This window comes from Microcaecilia unicolor, chromosome 8, assembly GCF_901765095.1.
Source record: "Microcaecilia unicolor chromosome 8, aMicUni1.1, whole genome shotgun sequence".
NCBI classification, from domain to species: domain Eukaryota; kingdom Metazoa; phylum Chordata; class Amphibia; order Gymnophiona; family Siphonopidae; genus Microcaecilia; species Microcaecilia unicolor.
In genome coordinates, this window is record NC_044038.1 from 193,870,311 (window position 1) to 193,883,582 (window position 13,272).

The 13,272-nt window shown below is 45.7% G+C and overlaps 1 protein-coding gene across 1 annotated transcript in view; it reads right to left on the bottom strand.

Annotated features, from left to right (window-relative positions):
• FKBP1A (FKBP prolyl isomerase 1A) overlaps nt 1-12,866 on the bottom strand; it is a 42,467-nt gene extending 29,601 nt beyond the window's left edge. Inside the window, exons 1-2 of the mRNA XM_030212931.1 lie at nt 12,702-12,866; nt 11,247-11,294 (exon numbers count right to left, since the gene is read on the bottom strand). Coding sequence (XP_030068791.1) covers nt 11,247-11,294; nt 12,702-12,738 — 85 coding nt within the window. The 5' untranslated portion in view covers nt 12,739-12,866. The remainder of the gene's footprint in view (nt 1-11,246; nt 11,295-12,701) is intronic.
• Nucleotides 12,867-13,272: the final 406 nt, after the last annotated feature.

Consider the following 13,272-nt stretch of genomic DNA (forward strand, 5'->3'; position numbering starts at 1 on the left):
GACACAAGTTCACGAACCTGTGTCTGCAACCGGGCCCGGCTCGACTCCGTGGAGCCACGTCCACGATGGGGGCGTCGAAAGGTAGACTCCCTCGCCCGCATCGGCGAAGCTCCCTCCGCCGACGTAGTCGGGGAGCCCTCCTGGGAGGTGGCCGCAGTCGGCACCGCACGCGGTACCGACGTCGGGGACCTCACCCCGGGCGATGGGCCAGCCGGCGCCACGCTCAACGGTACCGGAGGCGCAAGCACCGCCGGTACCGGAGGGGTAGGGCGCAACAGCTCCCCCAGAATCTCTGGGAGAACGGCCCGGAGGCTCTCGTTCAGAGCGGCTGCAGAGAAAGGCATGGAGGTCGATGCAGGCGTCGACGTCAGTACCTGTTCCGGGCGTGGAGGCTGTTCCGGGCTGTCCAGAGCGGAGCGCATCGACACCTCCTGAACAGAGGGTGAGCGGTCCTCTCGGTGCCGATGCCTGCTGGGTGCCGACTCCCTCGGCGACCCAGAGCTCTCGGTGCCGACGCGGGGAGGGGACCGGTGTCGATGCTTCTTCGACTTCTTCCGAAGCATGTCACCGGAGCTCCCCGGCACCGACGAGGAGGACGTCGAATCCACCCGTCGCTTCCTCGGGGCCGAGACCGAAGAGGGTCGATCTCGGGGGGGCTGTACCGCAGGAGCCCTCAGGGTAGGAGGAGACCCACCCGAGGGCTCACCGCCACCAGCAGGGGAATGGACAGCCCTCACCTGCACTCCACCCGATGCACCACAGTCCGACGACATCAGCAGACGAGGTCCTGGTACCACCGACGTCGATGCAGCTATCCGATGTCTCGGCGCCGATGCAGAGGCCCGATGCCTCGATGCACTCGATGCAAGGGCGGCCGAGGAAGATGGTCTGGACGCTGACGACGTCGATGCACTCGAAGATCCCGGTGCCGATGCCGACGAAGAGCCCGAGAACAACACGTTCCACTGGGCTAGTCTCGCTACCTGAGTCCGCCTTTGAAGCAGGGAACACAGACTGCAGTTCTGAGGGCGGTGCTCGGCCCCCAGACACTGAAGACACGACGAGTGTCGATCAGTGAGCGAGATAACCCGGGCGCACTGGGTGCACTTCTTGAAGCCGCTGGAAGGCTTCGATGTCATGGGCGGAAAAATCACGCCGGCGAAATCAAAAGCCGAAATGGCGAAATTGAAGCACCAAAATTTAGAGGGAGAAAAATCTCGACCGAGGCCAAAAAGAGGCCTACCCCGACGACGAAAGAAAACTTACCGGGGCAAAAAGCTGGAAGTACGGGGAGGATTGACACGAAACCCGGTGGAGGGTTTCCGGAGCACTTCCCGACTTTAGAAAAGCTTTTCCGAAGAAAAAAACACGCTCAAAAAACAATTTGGACGCGCGAGGTCAACTTTCCGGGGCCCGACACGGCGAAACACGACCGTACCGAGTGCGGACAAAAGAAGACTGGCCGGCTCGAGCCGGTTTCGGGCGGGAAGACGGCCGCGCGGGCGCGCGAGGGCTAGCAAAGGACTTTGCTAGTGAAGTTTCCGATTGGAGGGGCTGCCGTGGACGTCACCCCATCAGTGAGAACAAGCAGCCTGCTTGTCCTCGGAGAATTGAAATTACCCATTATTATTGTGTTGCCTAGTTTGTTAGCGTCCCTAATTTCCTTTAACATTTCTGCATCCGTCTGTTCATACTGGCCAGACAGTAGTACACTCCTATCACTATCCTTTTCCCCTTTACACATGGAATTTCAATCCATAGGGATTCCAAGATGTGTTTTGTTTCCTGCAGAATTTTCAATCTATTTGATTCAAGGCCCTCCTTAACATACAGTGCTACCCCCTCCATCAATTCGATCCACCCTATCACTACGATATAATTTGTACCTCGGTATGACAGTGTCCCACTGGATATCCTCCTTCCACCAGGTCTCAGAGATGCCTATTATACCTAATTTTTCATTTAGTGCAATATGTTCTAACTCTCCCATCTTATTTCTTAGGCTTCTGGCATTCACATATAGACATTTCAAACTATGTTTGTTGTTCTTATTTACATCATGCTTGGTACTTGACAGTATTAATTTGCAATCTTTTGTCTGATTTTTATTTAAGGACACCTGATCTACTATGGCTCTTTTGCAACCTTACTATTGGGATACCCTATCTTCCCTGTTTTGGTGGTATCGTTGAAAGATAACTTATTCTGAACCATGCGCTTTTCAGCAACTGTCGGCCTTCCCCCAGTTTCTAGTTTAAAAGCTGCTCTATCTCCTTTTTAAATGCCGATGCCAACAACCTGGTCCCACCCTGGTTAAGGTGGAACCCATCCTTTAGGAATAGGCTTCCCCTTCCCCAGAATGTTGCCCAGTTCCTAACAAATCTAAAACCCTCCTCCACTCACCATCGTCTCATCCACGCAATGAGACTTTGGAGCTCTGCCTGTCTCTTGGAACTTGTGTGTGGAACGGGTAGCACTTCAGAAAATGCTACCCTAGAGGTGCTGGATTTGAGCTTTCTACCTAAGAGCCTAAATTTGGCTTCCAGAACCTCTCTCCCACATTTTCCTATGTCGTTGGTACCCACATGTACCAAAACAGCCAGCTCCTTCCCAGGACTATCTAAAATCTGCCACCTTCGCACCGGGCAGGCAAGTCACCAGGCGATCCACACGTCCACCAGCCACCCAGCTATCTATATGCCTAATGATCGAATCACCAACTACAACAGCTGTCCTAACCTTTCCCTCCCGGGCAGCCCTTGGAGATATATCCTCGGTGAGGAAGGATAGTACATCCCCTGGTGGGCAGGTCCTGGCTATAGGAGTACTTCCTACTTCACCAGGGTGATGCTCTCCTTCTAGGAGACCTCCCTCCTCCAAGGATGCACAGGGGCTACCAGACTGGAGGTGGAACTTCTCCACAACATCCCTGTAGGTCTCCTCTACGTACCTCTCTGTCTTCCTCAGCTCCACCAAGTCTGCTACTCTAGCCTCAAGAGAACAGACCCGTTCTCCGAGAGCTAGAAGCTCTTTGCATCAGGCACACACACATATAACCTCTCACCAACTGGGAGATTATCATACATGTGGACACTCAATGCAAAAGACTGGATAGCACCCCTCTCGCTGCTGGACTGCTGACTCCATGTTAGTTTATATAGTATATTGTGTGATTTATTTAGTGTTTCCTTCTTAGATGGCAATGAATTGTTTTTAAAACTCTGTAAGAGCACTCCTTGCTTATTATGCTAATTACAGTAACCGACTATAAATGACGAGTTGTGCTAGGGGTGGTTGGGATGAAGGCTAAATTAGGTCCTGCTAGAGGATGAGATATGTTAAACAGAGAGCTTCTTATGCAGTCCACCTCTAAAGCTCAACAAGATTGGATCCCTACATGTAACGCTATTAACCAGGAATTGAAAAAAAATAGTAAAACATTTACAGAAATACTGGCAAGTCTCCTTTCACACAAAAACATCTACATGCGACTTATAGTACAGACTTAAATCTAAAGAAGACCTTGAGCCTTTCTGACATTTATAGGTGATTGCCTGAAGCCAATTCTGGCTTTCATTGAAAATGTGGTAATTGCATTATCTGCGATGTGACTTTCGAACTAGACACTTGGTTCGTGAACCCGCAAGATGAACAACGCTTTGAACTCAAGCATGGCACAACTTGTAATACAGCATTTGACATATATGGTATACTTTGCGTATGCTTAAAACTTTATATCGCTGCATTGGTGAACATAAGAGCTGTTTTAAACTCTAGCACGTTGAAGAACCTAAAGTACAGCATAGACCATTCTCATGATTTTGCTTCACTGAAATGTTTTGCACTAGACCATGTCACTACCATCGAAGGAGACCGCAGGCTGGCATTTCTGAAGAAAGAACAGTTTTGGACCTTTACACTTGGTACAGAAGTTCCTTTAGGTCTAAATCAAAAGATCAATTGGCATTATTAGTAAAAATATATATACTTTTAGTATCAATTTCGGACAATGAACTGTAGGCTGATTTTATTTATGCTTGGCATTTTTTGTTGACGTATTCTGACAAATAAGAGTCTGACACATCATCAATTGATATTGACTAAATATGCTTCAGCATCCTGCAGCCATCTTTAAGGCTTCCTGAGCACTAAGCTAATTTGTGCCGTTTTATAAGCGAGTAATGTTGCTTTCTGGGGTGGTTTATTGAACTTTGTCAAAAGCATTGCAATAAATCTGTTTTACATAAGTACATAAGTACATAAGTAATGCCATACTGGGAAAAGACCAAGGGTCCATCGAGCCCAGCATCCTGTCCACGACAGCGGCCAATCCAGGCCAAGGGCACCTGGCAAGCTTCCCAAACGTACAAACATTCTATACATGTTATTCCTGGAATTTTGGATTTTTCCAAGTCCGTTATTCCAGCCTGGTCCATTCCAGCCTGATGCAGCACTGGTGGGACCATGTTGAAGCAATATACAGGTAAGTTCTAGTACTGATGACTGTTTTGATCTTTAAAAGTTTCAATACTTATGCTAAGTGAATGGAAGGATTTTTACTCCTGTGAAGTGACTTGACCCATAGTTTCCCAGCATACATTTTATATGATGCCACTGGACAGGCTCTGAGGATTTTTCCTTCCATTTGTTCTATTTATTCATTGATTAAAACACAGTATGCATGTTTGTTGAAAGTGTTCCCATATTGCTATTTTATGAGTTTGAAAAGTATCTATGTTGTATGCTTCTCTTCTTATCCTTTTTTGTTTGTACTTCTCTACTATGTCCCTGTATGCATACTCTATAAGCCTCTTTGTCCCCTAACTCCTCCGCTATTCTAGCCTCCAGAGATTGGACCCATCCCTTAAGTGCTAGGAGATAAGAGATAATCAAACATATGACATTCACTGCAAAAAAAAGAGTGGGGAGCCGCCATCTCGCTACTAGCATGCTGCCTGCATCTTATTATTGGTGATTTCTTAAGTTGTTAATAGAGTAGGAATATCAAAAGTCCTCTAAAGCTTGTTGTATGCTAGACTAAGCTAATATTTAATTTTTATTCTTCTTCTTTATAATATTAGTAGGTTCCCCTCAATGGATCAAAGTAGACTGTATTTCTAAATGATAATTACTGGTTAATAGAGATACCCTAATTACATCTGTAGCCTCCTAATTGGTTCAAGGGCCTATAAATCAGAAATCATGCCAGGGGTGGGCAGGAGTTGGGGAATTTAAGTCTAAACTGAGGCTTCCTATGCCTGTTATTGTTTATTAATTTTCCTATACGGTGTCTATTTGCTAAGTCAGAATGGTTTACAATATAAAAAATAATCAAACGTAACAGGAAAAGAACTCCATAAAATTATAGGACAGATTCTATCCAACTACAAATTCACACAATATAAATAAAGTTGATTCAAAGATCGGGACCAAACCATTCATACAAGTTAAAATAATGTCAGGCATTCCAATTAGTAGCATTTAATGAGTTCAATATATCTTCCATATTTCTTGCTGCAGAGACTACTAGCAAAGATAAAAATTAAAGAGTAGGATCTTTCCAGCCGAACTGGTTGAGGCAATGAGTTCCATAGAGCAGGTGCAAGAAAGTAAAATGCTGAGGTCCTTGTAGATTCCCATCTGGCTTTGGAGGGAGGAGGAATAACTAATCTATTGTCAGTTAATAAACAAAGAGTGTGAGGAGTGTACAGGATGGTTAAGCTAAATAGGAAGGAGTAGCTGTATATAGGGCTTTATGCGTCAATGTAAGAATCTTAAACTTAAATTCTATAGGAAGCCAATTAAGTCGTTGAAGGCCCAACAAATGCTAGTAGCAGTGTTCTGTAGTGTTTGTAAATGCTTTTAAGTTTGTCTACGTGATTGCAGTACAGGCTATGTTGCAGTAATCATATCACGTGTTTATGTAAGCATAAAACAAGGAGCACAGAGACTAGATCTAGCATATTCCTAATGAATCTGAGCCTGTGAAGAAAAGACTATGTTTTGTGTATTACATCACTGTGGTATGGATAGCACATTTGGGCAGGAGGTACGTGCCTTGTATTCTAGCCCGAAAGCAAAGGTGTTGGTTAATGATGGATTATCAGAGGAGTTTGCTATTAGGGTACTCAGCAGGGTTGCCCCTCTGTCTCCCCTTTTGTTCCTGTTAACTTTGGACCCACTATTGAGAGAAATCCAGGAGCATTCGGAAGTCCGGGAGAGGGGGGGGGGGGGGTCAAAATTAGTTCTCAAATCTTTAAAATTGCAGAATTCGCTGATGACCTTCCGGTCCACCTCACAGAGGCACGGTCTTCTTTGAAGGCTCTTTTGTAGACTTCTACTGAATATGGAGATTTTTCAGGCTTCATGCTTAATTTCCAGAAATCTGAAGCGTCGATGATCAGGGCTGGATGGGAACTGGATTCAGAATATAAGAGTAGCCATACTGGATCAGACCAATGGTCCATCTAGCCCAGTATCCTGTTTTCCAAACAGTGGCCAAGCCAGATCACAAGTACCTGGGAGCAACCCAATTAGCAGCAACATTCCATGCTACCAATCCTGGGGCACGCAGTTGCTTCCCCTTGTATGTTTCAATAGCAGCCTATGGACTTTTTCTCCAGGGTAAGAACATAAGAGTAGCCATACTGGGTCAGACGCTGGGCAGATTTTGTTACCTGGGTATTTTTTTTTGCCTTCTGATCCCCGCTGCCTACGGTCTGTCAATATTCCACCCTTATTGAGGGAGACTAAAACATTTAGACCTGTGGACTCATCTGTTCCTTTCTTTGAGCGAACATATTAGTCTCTTTCGAATGACCATTTTTCGAAAGTGGCTATATTTATTACAACTTCTCCCTATAAGTTGAACCAGAAGGAATTGAGTCAGTTGAATGGAAAAGTAGGAGGGTCCTCTTGCTGGGGGGAGGGGGGTATCTGGGCTTGCCAAACTTGAGGAGTTATAATCAGGCATGTTTAGCTAGACACTTGAAGGACTGGATCTGGGAGACGTCAAATTATACCCCAGTGCCTTTAGAAAGGGACCATTTTGACATTTTGCACCCTGGCATTTCTTCTTTTTTGCTCCATGCCCCTTCAACTCACTGTTACCTGGCACAGTGCGGCATAGCTGGCTTTTGAAACCCTTGAGGGAATTATGGGTGGATCTGATGAAACTTTTTTGGGGATGGGGAAGACATCCTACATGTACGGTACTCTTGCCTATTTGGGGCAATAGAGGATTCAATAACGGTTTGGAGAGTGGAGTGTTTATACGATGGAAGGCATTGGGGTTCTCTCTCTTGGAACTTTTTTTTTTAACAGCTGTGGGATCTCTCCAACAGTCTGAGGAGTTGCCAGCGGCAACTCGGAAGAGTAGGAGGACAGTTTTTGCTTACTGACAACTGGCCCACTATGTGGGTTCGTTGGACCTTCAGAATCTGAAATTCCTTGTTCGCACACACCTGTAGTCTCTCTTTTCAGGTAATCCAGAGGATAAGGTTACTATCTCAGCTTTGTACAAACCGCTCCAAGCTTTGGGTCCAATGAGAGACCATGGTTTCTTACAACAGGCCTGGACTAGCAAAGTGGGCCCAGGATTACTTAACTTCCCCCGTTTAATAAAGGGAATCCCTCATCTCGTTCAAGGGGCTGACTTGCGTGAATGTCAGTTTCGGATTCTCCAGAGCCTATTTTTCCCTCCAAACGTGCATATAAGGCCCATATCTTACAGTCACCTATTTGTGAAAAATGTGGCATGGATGAGGATACTTTGCTCCATGTTTTCTGGGATTGTCTGAAGATCTTTATTTTTTGGAGTGAGATTGCTACTTATTTAAATCAGCTGCTTGGTGGCAGGGTTCATCTCTCATTTGCAGTTTGGATTCTGAACTCTATGAGGGAGTTGGGGGGGGGGGTAAAGGGATGGTCCCATTTTTTCATAGAACTGCTTTGGTGGGGAAAAAGTGTGGGGGTGGGGGGGGGGGGGTCCCATTTCTTCATACAGCTGCTGTGGGAAGCACATGAGACCCATTTTACCCTTAAGCACTCCCAACTTTTTCTGGCAGTTTGAGGTATTTATGTCCAGTCTCTTCCACAGCGCACTAGAAGTACCATGCTTAACAAATTGCAATGCTAATGTTTAAAAATAGGTTGGGGGGGGGGGCAGGGAAGAGGACTGATTCATGGTTGGTTAGTTTTCATAAGGTCCTGGAGAATGCTATAAGAGTTCAGATCTCTTCCAAGGGAGTAAAAGGTGGAGGACTATGTTGGATCTCATTGAGGCTCTGCTTCTCCCCTTCATGGTGGCTTGTTGATGGATTAGGAATGTATAGTATAAGATGGGGATTGCGAGGGGGATTAGGATCTGTACAGGGTTAGTCCGGGTGATGGGAGGGATTTGTTTGGGGGGGGGGGGGGAGAGGTTTTTTCTTACTGCACTTAAAATGACTGAACTGATAAAAGCATATTGTTTGTATACTGCAGTACGTTGGTTCAATAAAAAACTGTTTACAGTAAAAATTTAGAATTTATATGCCACATCATATCTGCCACTCTGATCGGGGCAATATACCCCCCCCCCCCCCAGTTCTATCTAGTGTGCCAAGTGTTCAAATAGAAGTTAACAGTAGTTAAGTGCCAAAATAGGAGTGAAACGGCAGTTAGGCATCTAAGTGCACTTAGGCGCTACTCTAGAACTAGGCACGTAAGTGTTCTAGTGCATAACTGTAAAAGGGGATATTCACATGAAGGTGTAGGAGCAAAACAAGCACTATATGTATTCCTATATTGAATAACCCAACTTCAAAAATGCAGTCAAGCTTAATCCATCTTTCAATGCAAAGCCTAATATTTACTGAAGCTGCGATCTTGCATACAAAGACTGTTGACAAGGGTCCCGATGTGCAAGAACAACAAGATTGTCATTAGCATTGACGTCATGGCCAAAACAGCCAAGGACTCTTGGATTTACCCTTACAGCTGGAGAAACGCTGTGACTAGCAAATCGCACATTGTTTATGAAACCTCAGCTTGTCAAGGTGACTGCTTCAGTGTGGTGCAAGTGAGAATCAGTTGGCCCTTGAAGCCACAATATTTGGGGTAAACAAAGTTATGTGTGCTTCACTCCCAAAGCCAGAATGTATGTTACCAGCACAGCTGCAGCCCATGATTTCTGTATAAAAAAGGGCTCTTATCTGAGGCAAGGCTGCTGTGTTGACATTCCACCCAAGGAGCAGACCTGCGTTAGGCCTGATTTACCATCTGAGGAACACGCCGCCATCTAAAGGTCTGCATCAGGTTGTATGTTTGCCATGTACTTTTGTGCTGTGGGTTCAGAGGGACTCTTTTACTTAGGAGTCTAGGTAGGGATTCATGCGTGTGTACTCTAAGCTGTTTCTATGATCAGACTTCCTATTTCCTTATCCTTGCCTTCTTTGCACATTATCTTTGCTGTTCTTTTAAATAAATGCACACTTTATTTTTATAATACTTGGTTGTGGAGTTAGTTCTATTATCTAAAGCACAGTGAGCTTGGACCTAAGAAGAGGGAAAAAGTTTCTGTTAGAATTTAGGCTTTATCTGTATGCGTTCACAGGAGGGCATGGGCATTCTGATTTAAGCATCTGCTTTATTGACTATCGTCAATTAGGTACCTAAGTGCTGCATTTAGGCATGCACATTTACATCTGTCATACAGCGAACAAAAGTGGCTTATGCCATTATAGAATACTAGCTTAGTAATTCTGGACACCTATTTTAGCACCCTTCATAGAATTGCCCCCTTTGTTATCATTAGGGAAAATGCTTAGTAATTAGGGCCCTTAGTGTGCAAAATATAGAAAGTGATCATGCTCAGGGGTTCTAAACTCAGATAGCTCAGGGCTAAGCATTGATGAAACATTACCTCTTGTGTTCAGCTAACACACTTTCTGCTTGTAGAGTTTCATCCTTATTACAAATCACAAAATTCTGCTGCCAGTTAACTTCTGATCACTCATCCTTACCCCCTTCAGACTATTACTGGAATGCTTTACGTTTCACTTGCATTTTCTATGTCATCTTTAGTTCATTCTATCCTGTCCCAAGTAAGGGGAATTTTAGCTCATGAAAGCTAGTCATAAGCTAATTAACATCTATTCCTGAAGAGAAGGACAAGGAATTCTATCTACATGGTGTATTCTGAAGAAATAACTAGCATGACTGTGAGACTGCAGATTATATAACTGAACTTTGCTTTAAGGAAGACAAAATACATCAAGATAGGGAGATAATTAAACAGAGGATATTACATCAGAAAACAGGCATGAAGGCACTGAATTTGGCACCTGCTGCAAAATGGAAGATGCCAGAGCAGATTTAATGATGAATGTTCAAAACTGTCTTTGTGGACGTGAAAGAAAAAAAAAATTAGTTTACTCAAGAGGGGCCCTTCTCAGTAACTACCAAGTCTCACAGTTTAAAAATTTGCATTTAAGAAGTTAATAAACATGCAAAAAAAGTGAATTAAAATTAATCTGAGTATACAAACATAACTTCAATCATCAGATTTTTCAGAGAAACAGCATAGCCTCCCATCTGGCCCACGAAAATGGCACACCAGAAGAGCTGAGTGAGTCAATGAGAAGGGAGGACAACCAAGAGCTATCATCAAGAATCTTTACTGTGGAAATAACAACATGGCTGAGTTTTAGCACAAGTACCTACATCAGGGTCCCACAATTTCCAAAAGAACGTGCAGAACACAAAACAGCCTAACAGTCTGAAACGAGCAAAAACCTTGACTTATTGCGGTGAAAACCATGCTTCAGTCTCACAGCAGAAAAATGCTGCTCCAAATTGAAACCGTTTCTTTTGAAAACTGACGGACCTTGATACAGGCAATGTGCTACGTGATTTCTACAAAAAAGACTCTTCGTGACATCTCCTGGTTCTCCACCCTCCCTCTTGGTCACCTCTGCTCTTCTGGTGTGCTGCTTGCATGTGGGAGGTCTCTTACTGTTATTTCTCTTTCTTCCTGCAAGGGGGACAATAGCAGATGACTGAAAGATAAAGTATGATGGTAGCTGAAGACCATAATGCCCAGGTTCCTTTTTCAGTAGTGGCAAAATGATGGAAATGAAGCCCTAGGATAACCCAAATGGAGAGGTTATAACCATAAACAGCATAAATGTAATCATCCCACTAGATGTAACAGCTGCAATTTCCTCAATGCCATTACAGTGATGGCTCTCCAGTACCTCACTCACCGACATAATGCACCACCACAGTCTGGCCTTTCTTTGGGAATGTATGACCTGCAAAGAGAAGAGACAAGGGGATAATTACAGCAGGGCAAAAAAAAAGTCAAGCACAGAGATAGGCCAAAACTGTCAGGGGCCCCAGGGATTGCTTTCAAAAGGTGGTAAGCACAAGGAGAGAGAAGGAGGAGGCTATTAGCATTTCCATTAAGTGTTTTTGAGAAGAAGGCATGCAAGGGAGGGGGCCCTGAGGTGAGGGAAAGGAGGCTGTAAGACCGAGTCAGTGTGTGTTTCTAAGAACAGAATAGAAAAGGAATAGGGCAGGGTCACCGGGGGGGGCAGGGTCACCGGGGGGGGGGGCAGGGGGCAAAATTCCCTGGGCCCTGGTCTCCAAGGGGGGGGGCCCAGTGCCAGCACGCTTCTTCCTGCCTGCTTCCCGCCCAGGACCCAGATAATTACATTAATGCAATCATCCGGGTTCCAGCACACAGGAGCAGGAGAGGACAGAGCGAGAGAGCAGCACAGCAGTGACTAAGACACAAAAAGGTGGGGGGACGGGGGCAGCGGCAGCCTAGCAGTCTAGTCTTGCCCTGGGCCTGGCTGTGTCTCTGGGCAGCCCTGCACTAGGGGTCTTTGAGAAGAAAGAAGGCTGTCCACCCTCGGAGAGATCACTGATAAGGGACATTTGCAGTGTCTGAGGAGAGGGAAAAGACTGTCTTGGGTCACGGAGCGTCTCTAAGGAGAGAACATAAGCACAGCCATATTGGGACAGACAAAAGGTTTATCAAGCCCCGCAACCTGTTTCCAAGAGTGACCAATCCAGATCACAAATACCTGACAAGATCCCAGAACAGTAAAACAGATTTCATGCTACTGCTCCTTGAAATATGCAGTGTATTTTCCCAAGTCTACCTTAATAGTGGCTTAAAGACTTTTCTTTTAGGAAATTATCCAAACTGTTTTTAAACCCTGTTAAGCTGGATTCCAGAGTTTAATTACAGGAACAAATGCGTTGTTATCTGGGGCAGATAACGGACATTAGGGGTCTCTGAGGAGAGGGAACAGGCTGTCAGTGATCATCGTGTCTCTAAGCCTTAAGGCGAGAACAGATAAAGATATTAGGAGTCTCTGAGGCGAGAGAAGCAGGTTGTCAGGGGTCACCGTGTCTCCAAGCCTTAAGGCGAGAACAGATAAAGATATTAAGGGTCTCCGAGGCGAGAGAAACAGGCTGTCAGGGCCCTCAGGGGTCACGGAGTACCTCTAAGGAGAGGGCAGAAAAGGGACATTAACGGACTCTGAGGAGAGAGAGAGGACAAAAACGAGACATTAAGGGCCTTTGAGGAGAGGGAAAGAAGCTATCAGCGGTCACGAGTGTCTCTAAAGAGAGAACAGATAAGGGACAATAGGAGTCTCTCAGAAGCAGGAAGATACTCTCCACATTACTGGGGTTTTTTCCCACTTTACCGTCTCCGGGGCTGATTGTCTCTACAGTCACTCCCATAGCAACGGCCAATTCTCTTTCTTTCGCCCTCTCCGGATCGAGCACCTCTCTGGGCCACACTCTGAACAGCCAGTATTAGCCAGCGCGACTGCGTGCGTGCGTGCGTGCGTGCGTGCAAGACATCAGCTGCTGTCGGGCGCGCGCATGCCGGATGGAGTCCACCACCACCACCAACAGCTTCCAGTTCCAGGTACTGGCAGTTCCACTTCCGGTTCTGTACAGAGGTAGCCCCGGAGATCGGCCTAGACGAAACTGCTTCATGATATTTATATCTACACTAGTAAAAAAGCCCCGTTTCTGATGCAAATGAAACGGGGGCTAGCAAGGTTTTCTTCAGAGTGTGCATGTGGGAGTGTGTGTCCCTGCCCTCTCTCCCTCCCCCCTCCGAGTCCAGTCCTTCAGTGTTAAGTTTCCTGCTGTTTTGTGTTTTTGTTACAGAGAGAGTGAGGGCATCTCTCTCCCCTCCCCCCTCTGAGTCCTTCACTGTGTGAGATTTCGTGCTGTGCTGTTTTCCTTCACTCATGGGGAAACCGG